An 18,907-nucleotide genomic window follows, 5' to 3' on the forward strand; every position below is an offset into this window, starting at 1 on the left:
CAAGCTATGTATCTCATCGCCCCATTGTCTCAGTACAGGGCATAGTCATATATTTAATGCTACAGTTTGCAGACACCAACTACCGAACAAAAAGGAATGTTTCTATGTAAAAAAATTATATTTTACAATGTTCTGCTGTTTCTCAGTACCAAAGCTGGACATGCATGAACTGTTTAGGTAAGAAGCGTTTGAATGCCACAAATAAAATATGGTTGATGAATACAGTACACTGAGCCTTTAATAGACTTTCAAGTCCCAAACCCAGAGCGACCATGATGCACGCTGTAGCGGAGAGCCTCAGATTTACTGTGGCAAGATGCGTTTTATGCGCACCAAAATTAGTGCACAGGCAAATTTGCATTTCACTGCTTCTAAAGCACGTTTGCCTTGGCAGTGATTTAAACCTATGTAGAAGGCGATAGCAACTGAGCCAGCATAGTGAGTACACACTATGATGCAAGCAAGTTTATTGGTCCCATATATATATATATATAAATGCATAGCTTGACAATGCCGCATTAGAGTAGTAAATAAATGCAGCCTCTAAAATTGTGTTCCAAATTGCTCTTTGTCAGGTTGCAACATACTACAGGAGCACAAGAGTTGCCTACACAAAACACACACTTTCCTGAGCACTTCAACAAATTTGCAGCACTCCACTGTGTAATTTTCTAGCAAGGCAAAACAATCATATTTAACTACAGCATATCAGAACATTGCATTGACTTTGGCACAAATGTGTGTGCTTTAAGGGCTGAAAGAGAAAGTTGTACATATTGTTAGGAACAATGTTGACAAAACATCACCATCTGCACTGATTTCCCCATGAAAAGAAAATAAAACATCAGTATTTCACATGCTCAAGCTTCGTTCCATTCACAACATAAAAAGCTCCCAATTTAGGTTTCTGCATATTGTACAGTTATCAGGTACGGGTCAAGGAAAAATGCAAGTTTTCCTCTATAAAACTTCTGCTGAGAAAATAGAATTGCAGAAGCATGCATGTGACATTGTTTGTGACATTTTCTTGCGAATCAAATAGCACTGCTACATTGACAATATACTCCTGGAATGATGCTCTGACCAAGATTAGCACTCAAAGTGATTGTGAGAAATATGGTTTTGGGTCGAAGACAATAGTCAAATAGTTATTACAGAATGATGTGCAGTGCACTTTCCCATTTGTTTGCTGGAGAGGTGCTATATTCTTCACACTGGCATATCACAAAATGTTGTGCTGTATTAAGACATGCACACATTAGCATGAGAGAGGGTTGCTCCCACTATGCCTTTGATGCATATACGGTTGCACAATGACTGTGGGGAACGTGACCGGGATTAGCACTAGAAAATTTGTTCATGCGCTGCGCAACTCTTCGGCATACAAAGATGCCAGATGCCAAACGGCGACGAGGAACAATATTTGGTGTTTCGGCCTGTGTATCGCTACCAGAAACCAGCGCAACTACTGTTTTCTACACTGAATGCGGCCAGATCACAGCCGTTAGTTTCAATTTGCTGTCAGTGCCCACCTCACCATAGACCATGGCTGCATTCACGAATTCCACGTTTGAGAGCACTCCTGCCACGGTGTGAGAGTGCGTGGCCATGTGGGAGATTTTTGTTTTTTTTTTAATGTGGAAAAACTATGCTTTAGCCTGCATTAAAATAAACTGATGAATTCACGTTTTCTGAGAAGCTCTCCAATTTGGCACTATTTTGGCCACAGGCGCAATAGCTGAAAAGCTAAGTTCTTCAACTGATTTAGTTATTCAGATTAACAGTGTATATAATATTCCACTTAATACATACAGTGGTCTACAACATGGCTCAAGTACAGAACTCTCATGAGAACTCTCGTGAAAGCATATTTTCTTTTTCTTCCAGGATCACCTGCATTACATACTACAGTTATAGACAAAATATTGTGGAATGTGGGCTCACAGATTGGATTGTAAAGCTCTATTTGTCCATTATATGTAGAGAAGGTTGTAGCCTTCCCACCTAGTCGACAGCCAAGAGTCCTTGGACCCTAGCGGTGGCTTCAGCCAGTATGACGGTCTTCAGTTGAATCTCCGGATCAGAGCTGAGGAGTAAGGTCTACCATTGCTCTAAAGACTATGCTTCTTCCCTCAAACAGAGCCTGGTGGAATTCCCAAAGGATGTGGTTGAAATAAGCTCTGGCTTTACATAACTTGCACTGGCTAGAATACTGACCTAAGTAGTAGTGGCTGCACAACACCGGGTTCGGAAATGAGTTGGTTTGCAAGAGACACCAAGTGGTAGCTTGGCTTTTGTTTAAAGTTGGATCGGCTGGAGGATATTTAACAGAAAAAAAATTCATTACCGAAGCAGGTCAATAAAAAGCACTGCAGCACAAGGGGACACGCGTGCCCCATCCCCTAGAAAAATACCAGGTGATGGCTAGTAAGGCCACACAAAAGTAAATTTTTTTTTCTGTGAATCCACATCCCGGAAAATTTTCTCCATGACTGTACATTCCATCTTTTCTTTTTCCCAGGCGTACCTGGGTAACGTAGTATTCTATCAAGGCTGCACCAGATATCAGAAAAGTGATAAGGTTGGCCCCATAAACACTTGACATTTAAAACACGCCGAGGAATATATTTCACATAAAACAATAAGAGTGCAGGCGTCTCCTACACATTCATCCCCACTGATAAATGAACAATTTGAACCCTACATCCAGGCTATGCATAGATAGAATGCAGCAGAAGGTAGTCAACTTGAACCGGAAACCTTCTCATTTTTGTTACAGAGCAAAAAAAAAAGAGCAACTTGTGGTCTGCTTTTCCAGTGGGAACAATGCTTTCAGACACAGGGTCTCCGTCAGATTTTCTAATCGCCACACAAAATGGGCAACCTCACAATGCATAACTGCAGTCCTCGCAGTGTCAACCAGTCGATGTCCTTCAGGCAGGGACAATGATTAAGTACATCACAAGACAGCTGTCAAAGCACACATGAAAGGAAGCAATGTGTTTTAGCACTTTCCAAGGTAACTAGCAGCTGGGACCTCTCTACACATCCAGCGTAAGAGTTATCAAGCTTTACAAATAAAAGTTTGCACTGGTGTTAGCATGTGATTGCGGGTGTATCATGTACACTTATGTAGTTGCCACAGTTGTGCCCTTCTTACTGACATGCCACCAGCCAAAGAACACTAAGAGGGTGATATGCTCCCTTGTAACACCTCGTCTCTCGAATCACCCGTGCTGATAGGAGATCTCAGTGAATGCATAGGCTAGCGACCGTTCCCAGAAGGGGACACTAGATGCACAGCAGTGCAATGACTATATCACTCTTCTGACTAGACAAAATGCATTCAAAGCTTTTGCAACTCTGTGTACCAACTCTAGAGCTTGCAGTGATAGATAGCACTGTGACTGGCTGCCTGCATGCACTTGCACATCAGAGTTACTCCAGCTTGCAGTGCATGTGCAGTGAGAAAATATTGAACACTAATGACAATGACAAGGGCTAATGATACAGCCCACTCACAAGCGTGCCTAAATCAGAAATTCACCCCATGAATCATTTCAGTATTGCACGTTTACAATGCTAAAAAAAGAAATGCTCTTCTTATGCAAAATTTTCTGTAACTTTATATTTGAACATTTTTTTTTTTATTTGGGACCTGAACTTAGCAAATGCATGCTACTAATTTGTGCTACAAGTGAGTTATAATAATAATTATTATTATTTAACATATAACACTGTGAGGTGAATGTTGCAGATGGTGACTGGCCTGGTGACCAAGGCATCCACGATATTTATCGTACTGCTCGCGGTCAACACAGTGGGATACTACATCTTCGAATGGAAGGATGCCCCACCATGGCTGGAAGCAGCAGTCACTGGCACCAGCACAAATCAGTCTGTCGGACTAGACAGTACCCCATCCAACACCAGTCAGCTAGTGTCTTAACCTTAATACCTCACCATGCCATGCCCTTTACAATCTATGATATGTTTTGCATATTGCTATATAAATTCATTTAAGCTGAAAATGCTGCTGTGTGTCGATCATTTATGTGTGAACACATTGCCTTAGGCTGGTAAATGCATGTTCGGTATGCTCAACATCGCTTAGACAATATCCCCAACCTACAAACTGCCACTGGTCTATGGCATGCCACTTAGTGCGTAATAATGAGCATTTGTAGACTTGGCAGAATAGCCTGCATGTAGCAACAAAGAGTGCAGTCAATGGGATCTGTAGGTGTAAGGAAGCCATCCAGAATATTAAGGGCCCCTTTTCCATTTCTCTATCCTTTATATTCCATGCCCTGCTCCCCTTTATCCACAACAACAAAATCAAACATCCGGGTAAAAATGTGGACAACACTGGTGACAACAGAAGTTATGATAGGATAAGATGCCACATGATCATCACATACAATTATGGTACCAACAAAACCTAACCACTGAAAAGCCATAAACATTGTTGCAGAAACACTGGCCACTTTCATATGGTAATCACCTAATGTTGTGCTTGCTGCTATCTAGAATGCCACTGAAGTTAAATGCTCCTACAACAATGGTTTGACATCCAACAAATGCTTAGATGCTAAAAATGCAGTTGAAAAACCTAGCAGCCCCACTGATGCATAAGTATATAATGCTGGATAAGCATGAGGCAAATGCAGATACAGGTACTGACAAGTGCTGCTGTGTGTCGATCATTTATGTGCGAACACATTACCTTAGGCTGGTCGCTCCACGTTATTCACAGGTATGCTCAACACGGCTTAGACAATACCCCCAACAACTGCCATTGGTTTGTGGCATACCACATAGTGCGTAATAATGAGCACTTGTAGACTTGGTAGAATAGCATGCATATAGGAACAAAGGGTGCAGTCAAGTACTATACTAGCATGTCAATCATCTACAAATATGCAGGTGCCAGTGCAAAAAAAAAGTAAAAAACACAACCCTGTTTTGTTTCAAACTGTATGCAGAAAATAAGCTGAACACAATGAAGCACAAACTACTCGTAAGAGGAAGCCACCTACCAGCTCAAGGCTGCTTGTGTCAAATTCAGGAAGTTGCAAAAAATATTGCCAGCCATGAGCAGTATGCCAACACTCACTAAGTTTTCACCTTAGAGCCAAAAAGCATCGCTCTTTTCACAGTAGAGGCTCAGGGGACTGAAGAGCATAGACCTCATCTCCAACAGCAATTCTGCCATCTCGGATGTGTATCGAGCCTATACCAAAAAGTGGTTGCAACTGATATTTTTGCCGCCCTTGTTCAGACCTGTCAATTCGGTACCTGTAACAAAAAGCTAGCGTTACGACAAAGCCAAAATTATGAGCTATGTCAAATTATTTGGGAGTCCCTCCTCAAGATAGCTTGGATTTTGAAGAAAATAATTATGCAATAAAAGCCACCCAGTCGAGTCACGAAGCTACAGAGCTATACAGTTTTCTCAAGCCTTGCTGCTAAAGGATGCTTCCAGGATGGATTTTTCTTCAACAACAAGAACCTGAGGAAGATGTATAGCTTTCTTTCCAGGTTTGTGGCTGTGCTCTGCTGGATGTTAACCATAAATATGCTTTTCTTTGAGTTAGGCCCTCAGCCTTTCTGCACTTACTTTCGCAATGTCACAAGAGGTTCTTTGTCAGTCCTGTCGCCAGTGTCCTGGTTGACTGTGGTCAAGACACACCTGTTAATAAACAAAAACTTAAGAGCAATGCCAGCAAAAAGGCAACAGGAAATAAAAAACAGGTATCAGAAGAAAAAATCTGATAGCTGTAAGACACCCCGTCGTGCACACAATCTCATGGTATGCTTGTATCGACAATAACAATGATGCACCAAGCACCAACATGTACTAATGAATGGCGCACTGCGTGAGCAGTTAATACTGTATCTTCAGTCACCTGCAAGTTTGAAATAGAAGTTACCGTATTTATTCGTGTAATGAACCCACCACCTACTTTTGCTGTTCAGAATTTATTGCTTCCTTTTTTAACTCATGTAAGTAAGCGTACACCTGACCTTCAGGGCCAGTGTACACCATGTTTGCTGACCTCGCTGTGATTGGCCAGCGCCACTGACTACCACAAAATTGTCTGATCGCACCATGATACTGCAATCACCTTTTCAAGTGAGCAGCGCTAAGCACCGGTGACACACGAGCCCGAGGACGCAACGATGATGGAAGAGCGGACAAATGGACAGACTAATGGACGGACGGACAAACATAAGTATGATATGCAATTTTCTCTTACAAAAAGCTAAATTTTTGGTCCCTGCATAATAAACCCTCAAAAAAAAAAAGCGGGTTCATTATGCGAGTAAATACACCACATGGTTTCAAAAATGGCTATGGCCTAAGTGCTAAACTAAGCTCCAAGCAAACTGTCAGGCTGTTCTGAAAACATATTTCTGCCTACAACTCGAATTTCCAACTCCTACATGCCTCAGTAAAATCAGCACATGCCTTTGCAAGAATTGTTACCTGGTTGTGCGATTCAAGAAGGCCATCTCTGCATCTGAAATCCTGAAACGCTTCCAATGGTCCTGCATGCACAAATGACAAAGGCATCTCACAACAGCATTTCCTTCCTACTTGTGCTTATACCTCTGCATGGGGTTCACAACCCTCAACAAAGAGGGTGGGCCGGAAATTGCGGCGCTGAATGCCACTACCAGGAGGCAGCCTCGATAACAGCTTCTCAAGGGATTCCTTTGAAAGGACTTGAAACGATGACTCATCTTGGCATGCCACCTGAGCAAGAAGTAGTGGGTAAGCACCAATACACTTCAGTCACTCTAAGTTTGAGTGCTAACAAAGGCACCAAGAAGGAAAACAAAACGTTGAAGATAGGAAACCTTGTGCACCATCAGGTAAAGTAACAGCAAAGGCATGCTAAAATTAAGTGTATATCATGATGGTAATCACGTTAGTCATTTACAAGCTGATAAAAGCTGTTCTACAAACTTTCAGCTAAAGAACACAAGAAAAAAATGGTTTGATTTGCGTCTTTTTGCAACAATAAAAGAAATTATAAGAGCTACTGGTGTTTGCTTAGCACTACATTCATAATAAATCAGACTCACAGAGTTGAGCAGTAGAGCAGCTTTTACAATTGCATCATCACTCCTGTTTTTCTTTTTTCTTCCATATAAATGTAACAAGAAAGACACATCACCGGAGCAATGCCATTCTTCCCCCTGGCTATGGTGTCCTGGTCGAGAAGAACCATCACGAGGCGAACATCATCATGCTTGAGGTAGTTCCTGAACCATTCGGAGGCTTCCTGTGAGACTTCCACAGCTTTGTAGCTGAACTTCCGGACCCTGCAGGCCAGGCAGACTCAGCTGTGATTATGGTCGTAAACAAGGAACCCTGTGGCATGATCTGTTACCATGAAAAACCTCCAGAACTTCACTCATATCCTTCAGCACCAATAAGTTAACTGTGCAGCGCACCAGGATGCTTTCTGCCATTCTCAGGCAGCATAGGAGCTAATATGAGTTTAGTGAACTTACCCTTTCATACAGCCATTGGTGCTCTAGCGTGAGTGTACAGCTACATGAACAATGCCAATCAGCAGTCTTTATATAACTTACTTATTTTTGCTCTCAAGGTTGCACATATTTCAGACTGGGCACAAAAAGAAAATAGGATGCGAAAGTGTTTATTATATATAAAATTTTTCTTATTTATGCGATGTTTGCCAAGGATTTAAAAAAAATGTAAAATGTAATTGAAAGTGGATGATATTTCAAAAGATTGTTTTGTTCTTTGGAAGTGCAGGTAAAACCTCCTACGTGATTTCGTGCTAGTTGGCAAAGAATTTAACCAAACAGAGGAAACTTTGCATGAAGAAGCTGGAACTGAAGAGTTAAAACACTTATCAAGTCAGCCAGTTACCTTTCAATATGCTCATATTGCATGTAATTGCTGACACACAGGCAGTGAAAATTAAATATAAAGGAGGAATAGTTTACTGAGAAAACAGCAATGTGGTGTTGATTACGCAAAAACATGAAGTACGAACCAAAACAACAATTTGAACCGGCCTACTTCTGAACTACTTCATTAACTCTTATCCCCAACTGTTCCCATTTCAGGCCCCGCAATACCTCCTGTAAACAGGCGGTGAATAGCATTGGCGAGATCGTGTCTCCCTGCCCGACACCTGTGAGATTATCATTCACTGTTTCAACACTATGGTTGTCTTCTTGAGTTAGAGCAGAAAATCTGTTAAGTAGCAACATCCTGAATTCCTCTACTTTAACTCATAACGTTAACTTATTAATAGCCTTCCGTTTCACTAGTTTCCTCTGTTCCCTCTTCAAATCAAAGCTAATACGAGACCTTAACATTCTGTGGTCGTTACAATGGACCTTTCTGAGGACCTCCACATCCTCTACGATGCCAGGGTGAGCGCATAGCGTTGATCGACTCCGCCCACCGTACGGGGAGAATTAAAAAAATAAAGGTGGGAACCGGACATTAATTCGATTTAATTAGGAAAATCGGTCACACAGGGTAATAAGTCGTAGTTTCTAAGGATGCTCAGAACGTGTAGATCGAGATCCCGCGGCAAAAAGACGAGTTCAGATTCCTCTTCACTGCACCTTTAAGAGGCATTCGTCTCTGTGTTCTCGAGTTGTATTCGACTGTGGGACTATGGGAAAATTTTTAAATTCATTTTTTTTCTGCCATAAATGGGCCTGCTGCTGGACAGATTTTAACATACCGAGAATGAGGCAGAGAATCAATTTTAACTAAGGACAATAGTTGGAGTTGTTCTAAGTGTCCCTTTAACCCCCTAGCAGATTTGGACAAGCCAAGCCCGTCATAGGCGGAGTGTCATTTGAGTGAAGTGTCCAGTTCACCACGTTTTCAGATACTCTGTGCCCAATTTAAGGCAAGTAGGGCTCATCCAAAGCATTTTTTTTTTCGGTTTGCCGACACACAGAACCATGGGTACTAAATGACCATTTTCTAAAAAAAATATCTTTTTTAGGGTTAAGGCAAGGCTTTTACCAAATTCTGCATGCATATGCAATGTAAGCATGAGTAATGCACACTGTACTTGGGACTCTTATTAGAACATTTTGGTCACCACATGGAAAGTAGATTGTGCAGATCAACCAGTATATACAATCACCATCTAATTTCTGCCAAGTTTTATGGTTACATCAATTAGCTCCACACTTTTAAAGGTAAAGGTCTCCTGTCTCCAGTGAACTAGTTGACATTTGGCATTCACAACACTGCATTCTGCCAAATGCTGCCAATGCCAACAAGTAAATAGGCTATAGCACATGTTCATTGTTATCATGAGATCACATTATGTGAAAATCAGCAGGTTTTAATTAGACCAAACTAGGATGCAAACTAACATCAATTAATAAAATATCTACACAAATTCAAATGTCAGTGCATAACTTGTCAATCACTAACTAACCCTTTCAATATACGTTCAAGACCAAGAGTGAATTATACAGTTGCAGCATGCTGTCTTCCTTTCATTCATTTCAGGGCATCCAGGACACTTGATGCAGCTCACTGTATTATGACATCATCACCCTCTGTTCACATTCTGCCTCATGCTTTCCCTTCCTCTCTCCCCATAGAGCCACATTTACACTGGCAGCCCTCTCTGCCTTTCCTGTCATTAAGGATTTTCTTTCTTGGTCAAGGCTGAAATATTAAGCCAGAGATAATAAGCCCACGTGCCTGATGGTGAATAAAGGTTTTCCTTGCTCTTCAGCACTGCACGCATTCACTGTGAGCGGTGGGTATCCATCAACTGTTAGTGTTAATGTCAGCATGTCTTCATCAAAGGCAACCCTGATCATGCCAAGACGTGGTTCCTCACGCATGGAGACAAAGTAGTCATCTCTGACAATGAGCATGTGTCTGCAAATGGAAGAAAAAAGGGGGCAGGGATCACAAAAGAGTCATTAGTAATGCAATTTCACATTTTCCAGCACTTATGATTGATTGCCTAACACCAGCAAAGCAAGCCTATGGTTCTGAAACAAATTACTGTGACAGTGTGATAGACAAAATTTACCTTTGATACCAGCATGTGGCTGTACCTGCACACCTAAAAATGATGTGTACAAGATTCTGTCATACACATACATTATGTTAGCTTCTTCAAAGCAGTCAAGAAAGATACCTTTTTGCAAATATGTCGACAATAACAAAACGTCCATGGCCACACTGCCACCACCTGTTTAGCAAGTGGTAATGCAACTTATAATAAAAACACACAGGTAGATCGTACCTCTCTTCAAGGAGTTCATCCCAAAATTCCTTATTTGGCAGTGAACTTCTACAACAGAGAGATATCCATAAACTTTCTTCTGAAATTTCCAATACTATTACAACATATAATGTTAGCACAGTTATGATAAAATTAAGATATTGCTAATAAACTTGTCACACGAGAATTGAAATACGCCAAAAGAATGCTTGAAGCTATTCCTTTATTTTTGCTTCATATGGAACCAGTGGCATTTATTTGCCAAATGCTCTATTTATGTCATCTGTACCTATGTTTTAATTGTTTCATAGAATCGTTAACACAATAATTCAGCATATCCCAACAAAAACATAAATTCAAAATTTTGCATGTCTACAAAAATCCAAACCTCAACAGCATTCAATGTAATAGGCTGTGTAATTGTTATTCTCATATATGGGAGCAAAAACAAGCTACCACATACAGTTTCACAGTCAGTATAAATTAGCTCGTAAGATTTTTTCGGACATAAGCTTTTTCAACGTTTTGTCTTGATTCAGACGTCACTGGGATTTCAAAACTAATTGAAGTAGCCCACCGTATACGCAGCTTTAAATGCTTTCTGCGATAGCTGCTTCTGTGGCTACCATTATAAACACACGTGAGCAAAACTGGCAAGTTTCAGTGGCACGAAGAACACCACAATAACCTCTGAATAATCTGCCACTTTCTTGACTCGGTAAAGCACTTTGTATTTGCAGTGACTGTGAAAAAATTTTCCACACACTTTACATTGAAATATTCCACTCGTATGAAGTGGGTCCTTCAGACAAGCCTTTTATGCCACTGTTAAAGCTAAGTAGTTCCGATTGTTCTATGTACCATGCTTTTTTTGCACAATTGTTTATTTGACCAATATTTACACAAGCTGGCTCAGCAGAAACTTAAGCAACCTTCAACAAAGATCTGCATACTACAATGGACAACATGGCCTCACCTGTCTTTGAGTCCTTTGTACACTGGCCCAGCTACTGTGCAGTCTGCATAGGGCACCTCTACTCCAGCTAAGGACTTGATTGGATGAATCACAATGTTGGCCACGTGCCCCACACGCACAAAGTTGTTTTTGCCTACAGCCATACGCCTGAGCCAAAAGAATGCTGCTGCACCTACTACTCCACCCAGAACTGTTATCATCAGAGCTATGGTGCTCAGTGGAGCAGTTACAGAGGATGACGATACCATGGCTGAGCTTTCAACAGCAGGCCCTGCACATACAAAAGAATGCATCCAAAAGTTAGCAGACAGAAACTGGCAACACAGTGGAGAAATTTTGGCTTTTCTTCTTACATTTACCAGTACAGCCCACATAGACTCCTGCAGTCACATGCTTAATTAATGGTATTGTTCCAATTCAAAGCTACTGCAAAACTGAGTATACTATGACTGACACAATATGGCTGTGGAATAATCACAGCTGCACTGACATACTAACATGTGCCCAGGCACAACTACACAGACCTTTTTGTGCTTTGCCTCAGGTGTTATGCAGTAGCGAGAGAGGGAAGGCACACATCTATGCATTCTTCACATCCGAACTATACTAAGTTGTATTGCCCCTTGCACAGAGAACACTGTCGCCTAAGCGCAGCTTCTGCATAAAAATCTGCACAACCACCCACTATATATCACACAAGCATAAATTATCAGCTGTGCTCTTTCGTACCTGTTTATCACAATGTCTTTTAGTACCTGTTTATCGTCATGGTCCCATTCGGTGCATGTTGTTGGTGGTAGACTCAACTGCTTATTTGCCACAGATTTCTAGGTACATGTGAAGTAGGCAGTTATAACATTTCTCTTCAAGCTCATTTTTCATCCCTGTGACTATAACTACACCAAATGAACTTCACTGTTACTTGAGGTCACATTAATAAGGCAGTGTATGTTACAGCTGATTTTATTCCTTGACCTGCGGCGCACTCAGACATACAGCATAAATAAATACTAATGTGAAGACTTAACCGAGTCTGCTCTTGACACTTTTGAGACAGCAAGACTTCTTTTTTTAGCTAGTTGGTTCTATTGACACATATCTGCATAAATGCGAAATGGCACTAGTAAAACGAGGAAACACATGCAAAACAAGACTAGCGCCAACATCCAACCAAGTTTATTTTGCTGTGTGTATTATGTGTGGTTAAAAAGCGGCTCCCCCCACCCCCTCAAAAAGAAAACAAAAACAAACTCAGATGGAAGTTGGCGCTAGTCCTGCTTTGTATGTGTTTTTCTCGTTTTCTCGCGCCGGTTCGCATTTAAACAAATTGCGACAGTGTCGTCTTTTTCGCTGGCCAATGGTTGCAACAATTCTAGACAACTCTTCGCGGGTATACCCTCTTCGCGTTTTTGCACAGCTAAATAAGCGTATTTCATGTATTCTATGCAAAACTAAACTCTGCACGCTCGCTAATAAACGTGTCGTGACCAGTCTTCGGTCGAAAAGCACGGCAGCGCCTGCTAAAGACTCAGTATACTCACCTAGGTAGCACGGCAGACACACAGAGACGAAGGGCCCATCAACAACGTCCCAAACAGACGTTCTTCAGATAGCGCAGCGCTGCCGCGGGTCTCGCGGAAACGTGCGACGAAATCTTATCGTGCGGCAGGTTAGCGAAGTCAAGTGAAAACACGGATGTGCCAGAGTACTTGCGTGCTCGCAGGACTGCACGTGCGCTCCGACATGTTGTTCAGTTCAGTTACTGGGCATTGTACTGAGCAGCAGAACCTGACTGGATGCCGCACTGAGAGGAGAGATGCAGAAATGGGAGTGACAGCGGCGACCAGGGAAAGTATTTGCCAGAGTCTGAAAGTGCCGCCACAAACGCTTGCAAGTCCATTTTCTCAGAATTACTGTAGTCATACAGTACTCATGTGTCGTTCAGCTGCGATTCTGACGTTCTCAAAGCATCAAAACCATGGTGGTCAAAAACCTCGGCACATGCGATCTCACGACGTTTACTCACTGGATCTACCGAGAACAGAGAAAATTACTCATGGGTGGAGCTTCGACCTGCCACGTGACCTGACAGCCTGCGCGCTGGATTTGAACGGCTCTGGGAAGTGAAGTAATTTCTCGTGACACAAATATGCGTCCTACTCGTTCAAAAACAGTTGTCTGTTTGTGTTAAGTTACTCCAGCAGTAACATTCGCGTTGCTTCAACTTTTTTTTTTAGGAAAGTCGGACGGATATGATCGCTGTATTCAGATTATAGGTACCTCGGACGCACCTGGTACATTTTTTTTCCCCGGATATAGTCTAGCCGGGCCACCTGAAACGGACCAGCAATTTTTTCCTGCCGTCACGATCATTTGGCCCGCAACAAACTTAAAGGACAGAATCATTCGGCTAGCGGAGTTCATGTATTCGTTGCGGAGTTCTTTCGAAAGTAAATCGTGCTAGACCTGTTTAATTCGAGTAGGCTAAGCACAAAGCGATCACCTTCTATCATAGCCACCGTCAGGGATCGTGCGACCCATGTTGCTCTCCAGATCCAGTGTTTTTCAAAGTCGTACGACGCAAGTACGACGATATGTGTCGCGCGGTAGTGCAGCTCACGGCTTTACCTGTGTCTACCTGCTGCCCGGAATGCGACGGATGGCGTTCGGTGCGCATACTTCAAGTCCGCCAGCAATTACAACCGTTTGAGCTGCTACGCGCATATTACACGCCAGTGAGTTGCAGCGCGCGCACGTGAACTTCAAAATTACTCCTAGTTATTTCCACATGAGGCGCATAGGTGATTTTCTGTCGTGTGCCAAACAGTGACGGCGCCAAGGAGAGGCGAGGGGTGGCGGGCGTCACCCCAAAAATTTGACATACTATACAAAAATTAGCCGACCGGTGCCTCACAGACGCTGACAAGGAGGACATAGCTGATAATGCAGCCCGTATTAGGGCCCACCCGGCTCGTAAGCGAATGTGCGAAGCTTTCACCTCTGCGTTTTATGAATTGTATTTTTTTTTAATATTTCTAAGGAGGAGTGCGCACTATATGCATCTTACTTGCCGAACTTGAATCCCCCCCTCTTCTCTATGCGCACGCCACGCCCCACTGCAAATTTCGTGGTGCGCCGTCCCTGGTGCCGATGTCCGTTGCTTGAACTTTCAGAGCCGTACGTGTTTCCAATCGAAGTTGGTGCGCGCGGCATCTCTGCTCGCTTTAGTGGCGACGGCTCTTCGGAGGCCGTTCTGTTCGCGCTATCCTCATCAAATCAGCGGGGGTTTAAATTGTATAAAATAACAGAAAGTTGATATAGTTGATTATGCACATACATCATAGCGCAAGGCAACAAGGACGACGGACTAGAAGATGGGACGAGCGCTATGCACACACAATCGTACGCACAAAGTTGCAGGCTGGGCGCTTCCCCAAACAACGTTGCTAAGCGGATCGTTCACGCTCCCAGCTTTTCGGCTGTTCCCCGTCCATTGCGATGGAGCACGTCTCCAGCTCGGCATGCTCGCCGGCCTGGCCATCGCCGCTGTACTATAGCGTATAAATTTATTCGACATGCCTTTTCCCATGGCCGTGAGGTAGAATCTAAATTTCAGTGATGAACATCATTTCTGCCCGGGACCTAACTGCAGCGCGAAAACCCCGAACACATAAGGAAGAAAACACCGTTCAGGTTTTCGCGCTGTAGTACCGAGGAAGAACCAGTCGCCCAGAAGCTCGTTTTACTCAACCTCTCTGCTCTTTTTGTCGGTAAAGAAGAGCTAGCATAACATTTCTTACGGATTGCCATGGATGGGTGTTCTGCATACGTGAGATGCGTGCTGTGTACGGCGCTATCTTTACATATATCTTTAGGCATGTCGAGCAAAGAATGCAGTGAAAAAAAAAAACAACTAACAACGAACTTTCCATCTCGATTCAAAAGTGTCAGCGAGCTTGGATAGTTATCATGTGCGATGGTCAATTTTACAGCGAAAGCTGGAATAGTTTTGTAAAAGACATTTCGCGCAGTCCATTTAGGGGGTACAACGGCAGCCAGGTAACGCGTTCACTCTCTCCCATCGACGGGAGAGGGTGAAAGCCGAGAGTGAGAGCTGCCAGTTGCTATGGTACCGGCCGAACGGAGCGCGCCGTCAAGGAGGAATGGGAGCTGGCGTAGCGAGGAGGTTGGTTGGTTTTATGGGGTTTAACGTCCCAAAGCGACTAAGGCTATGAGAGACGCCGTAGTGGAGGGCTCCGGAAATTTCGACCACCTGGGGTTCTTTAACGTGCACTGACATCGCACAGTACACGGGCCTCTAGAATTTCTCCTCCAAAGAAATTCCAGCTGCCGCGGCCGGGATCGAACCCGCGTCTTTTGGGTCAGCGGCCGAGCACCATAGCCACTGAGCCACCGCGGCGGCGTAGCGAGGAGGGCAGGAAGGACTCGGAAGTAGTGCACTGCACGGGCTCGGGCCAGCCCGAAAGCCCGGGCCGGGCCGGGACATGATTTATTTTGCCGGGCCTGGGCCGGGCCTGGGCCGGGCCCGGGCCGGGCTAGGGCTTAAAGCTGCGGGCCCGAGCCAGGCTTCGGTCCGTACAGAAACGGCTGGTGTCCGACTTTTCATTCAATATTGCAGAGTGAAGTGCAGAACTGTGGCTTTGAAGCAGCGACATGTTTGAGCTATGAGTTATAGTACGCGCTGAGAAAAAAACTAAGCTTTATTCATTCACTTATTTATTTCCTTATTTCCACGCCGCGGTGCAGTAAGAGTAAAATTCAACCGGCCTTAATTGGCCATTGATCATTCGCGTTCCCAAAACATACCTATACACTATTATAAATGCATTAGGGAAGAACATATTAGTTTAGGACGCTTATGGTCTTCAAGCACATACCATGAAATACTCAAGCCTTTTAGCTTTTCGTTTCTGCTGAAAGGTGATCAGTTCGGCTATGAGCTCAACCTGTGAGATCGCGTTCAGTAAAAAAAATGTCATCCTACTGCTTGCTAGGCAGCTTTAATATTTATACTTCGCAGGCGGCAGAACATAACTGATTACAATCATGGGGGAACGCAGAGTAGACTAGTACGCGTGTATGCAGCCCTTTTTATTTGGCTCTCGGAACTTCCGAGTTTACCTTTGCCCACCTACACGAGACCAGTCTCCAAAAGACGGGCCTGGCGAGAACTACACTTCATCACTTCCTTCTGGGTTAAAAAGAACCAGCATTCTTTAAGCCAAACTACGGTTTCAGAACCTTTGTCGGCCAGTTCCCTATCGCTGTAGTAGCAGCTGTCTACTTGCTCAGTTACTGTGAAACGGGCCGGGCCGGGCCCGGGCTGGGCTTCGCTCCGGGATTCACGGGCCGGGCCGGGCTCACTAGAGCGATAATTTAGCGGGCCGGGCCCGGGCTTCAAGCCGCGGGCCTGGGCCGGGCTCGGGCTTCAGGTCGCGGGCCCGGGCCGGGCTCGGGCCTCAAATTCAGGCCCGTGCAGTGCTCTACTCGGAAGCACGCCGGGGTGGGGGGAGGGGGGGGAGGAAGGTGGGAAAGAAAAAGTGGTAGGGAGTTAACGCAGCCAAACCAAGTAGAAGTGCGAAGAAAGCATTTGTTTATTCTTCAACTTTAAGGGTATGACGCGATAGCTTAGCGGGTTAATGCCCATATATGCAGAATTGGTAATTCTCTACTTAGCATTTACAGATGTCGGCGAGTCCTCATGCCACTACCAGCGCAGCGGTTACGCTATGCGCTGTCCTCATATTACTATCAGCGCAGGGGTGCAGCGGTTAAGCTATGCACCCGTCAGGTGGCTGTTTCTATCATAGCCACCGTTAGGGACTGTGCGACCCATGTTGCTCTTCCCAAGCAACCTCTCGCGACCAATCATTAATTTAACTGCCACCTGCCACGTCAGGTCGTGATGATGCCAGAAGGCTACATGACCTGGGTGGCGCGACGCCCACCTCCCATTGGCTACAGGTGACGCGACGCTCCGTCGAACTTTTGCTTCCTCCCAATGGCTGCAGCTTGCGCGACGCTCCTCCGAATTTATGCGAGCTAAGCTCGGGTTAGTTCGGAGCACAAGGCAAGATGACAACATTCTTGCTCGCGGTTGGTACGTCTAGAGTAGTGCTTTCGCACCAAACAAGTACTTGCCTCCTGCTCGCTCGTAGCGGAGGCAGGCGAGAGGGAGAGGCTAGCGCTGTGGTTGAACGAGGTGGAGAGGAGAATCGATAGACATGGCGGTGGAGCGCATCACGTAAGAGCAGTCGCAGAAAGCTTGCGATCATCGCAAGTTGGTGGTGGTGGTTAAAAACATTTATCATCCATTAAATAGTCACAGAAAAGTGATTGGGGTAAGGCCCTATAGGCCCCTTCCCCTCACAATACAAGGCGGAACCCCAATTTCGGGCCCCATTGGCAAGCAACGCAGGCCGCGTCCGTTGAATCAAGGCCTTTCGGGTCTTGAGGTCTTGACAGCTGAGCACGGCCGCCTTGCCAGTCCTCTCTGCTCTCTGGTGGGGTTTGGGGGAATAGATGTGTTTGATTGACACGCCCAAACCATGTGGAAGGTGTCAACCACCTCCCCACAGAACTGGCACGTGCCATCAAAGGATGTGTTGAAATGCTAAGCACCGCCGGGCACAGTACAGTGTTAGAGAGAATTTCGATGAAGAGGCGCTCGTCAGCTCGATCCAGTACCTTACAAGAGGCCAGGTAGCGCATGTGCTCCTCCTTGTAGTAATAGGTGATGTGTTTGAGTGTATGGGCCAGATGGTCTGATTGGGAGTAGGCTTCCAAGGACAGGGAGATAGCCCGGGGAGAGCGTGCGCGGGGAGGCAGCCGGGGAGTTCAGTGCCGTGTTGACGAGGTGCGAAGAAGACGGATGTCCACGAAAAGTATGTGCCGTGGAATGCTCGTGCATTCGCCATGCCCGCGGAAGCGGAAATTGAAAATTGGTTTTGAGGAAAGGAAATGACGCAGTAACTGTCTCGCATATCGCGGTCGACACCTGCACCGCGCCGTAAGGGAAGGGATATAAAGGAGGGAGTGAACGAAGAAAGGAAGAAAGAAGAGCTGTAGTGGAGGTCCCCGGAATAATTTCGACCACCAGGGGATCTTCAACGTGCACTGACATCGCACAGCACACGGGCTCCTTTTGCGTTTCGCCTCCATCGAAACGCGGCCGCCGCGGTCGGGTTATTCTGGCTCAGTAGACGAGCGCCTTAACCACTGAGCCATCGCGGCGGGCTCCGCGGAAGCGGATATTCTCTATTCTGATGGGAAAGTCGAAAGCGTCTAGCGATGGTGTTGGCTCCAGTGGCATCACTACGGTCAGCGGCACATGCGTTGCCGTGGCGTGCCTACCCCCTGCTTCAAGTGCCATATCACCACTGCCACTATCCTCTTGACTTGCTTTGATGCTTGCAATAGCAAGCGGAGACATTTTTTTGTTTTTTTTTTAAGACCACCACATAACGAATGTGCCCTACGACTGATAATTTTGCCCTCGGAATATCAGATTTTCTTTTGAAAGAAAGCGTGTAATATCAAGCAGTCAAGTATCAAGCAGTCGGTGCAAAACATCCCTTCGCTTCCTTTGCTCATGCATAGAATGGATGCTTTTAGCGTCATTGTATGGTTTTCTGCAACATCAAGCTTG

General features: G+C 44.7%; 1 protein-coding gene across 3 annotated transcripts; it reads right to left on the minus strand.

Annotated features, from left to right (window-relative positions):
* Window positions 1-421: 421 nt before the first annotated feature.
* Window positions 422-13,290, minus strand: LOC149354459 (mitochondrial amidoxime-reducing component 1-like). 3 transcript variants are annotated; one of them, XM_089583324.1, is made up of 9 exons: window positions 12,780-13,290; window positions 11,239-11,509; window positions 10,284-10,331; window positions 9,728-9,910; window positions 7,185-7,332; window positions 6,614-6,760; window positions 6,491-6,552; window positions 5,621-5,692; window positions 422-5,298 (listed from the first exon to the last, which is right to left on the minus strand). In XM_089583324.1, exons 2-9 carry the CDS (start codon window positions 11,484-11,486, stop codon window positions 5,154-5,156), a joined length of 1,053 nt encoding a protein of 350 aa, XP_089439450.1. In that variant the 5' UTR covers window positions 11,487-11,509; window positions 12,780-13,290; the 3' UTR covers window positions 422-5,153. The 3 variants fall into 3 exon arrangements, with proteins under 3 accessions (XP_089439450.1, XP_089439451.1, XP_089439452.1); XM_089583325.1 differs by lacking the exon at window positions 12,780-13,290 and adding an exon at window positions 11,994-12,420; XM_089583326.1 differs by lacking the exon at window positions 10,284-10,331 and having other exon boundaries at window positions 12,780-13,289.
* Between the last annotated feature and the right edge of the window lie 5,617 nt (window positions 13,291-18,907).

This window comes from Amblyomma mixtum, chromosome 3 (assembly GCF_055824585.1).
Source record: "Amblyomma mixtum isolate Tamu chromosome 3, ASM5582458v1, whole genome shotgun sequence".
NCBI classification, from domain to species: domain Eukaryota; kingdom Metazoa; phylum Arthropoda; class Arachnida; order Ixodida; family Ixodidae; genus Amblyomma; species Amblyomma mixtum.

What these genes read in the sequence shown, in the direction of transcription:
- LOC149354459 (XM_089583324.1), bottom strand. Translation starts at nt 11,486, where the DNA reads ATGGTATCGTCATCCTCTGTAACTGCTCCACTGAGCACCATAGCTCTG. An exon ending in AAACCTTTATTCACCATCAG is followed by an intron (nt 7,333 to 9,727) that starts GCACGTGGGCTT and finishes CCTGGCCTGCAG; the next exon opens with GGTCCGGAAGTTCAGCTACA. An exon ending in TTCTTGAATCGCACAACCAG is followed by an intron (nt 5,693 to 6,490) that starts GTAACAATTCTT and finishes GTTTATTAACAG; the next exon opens with GTGTGTCTTGACCACAGTCA.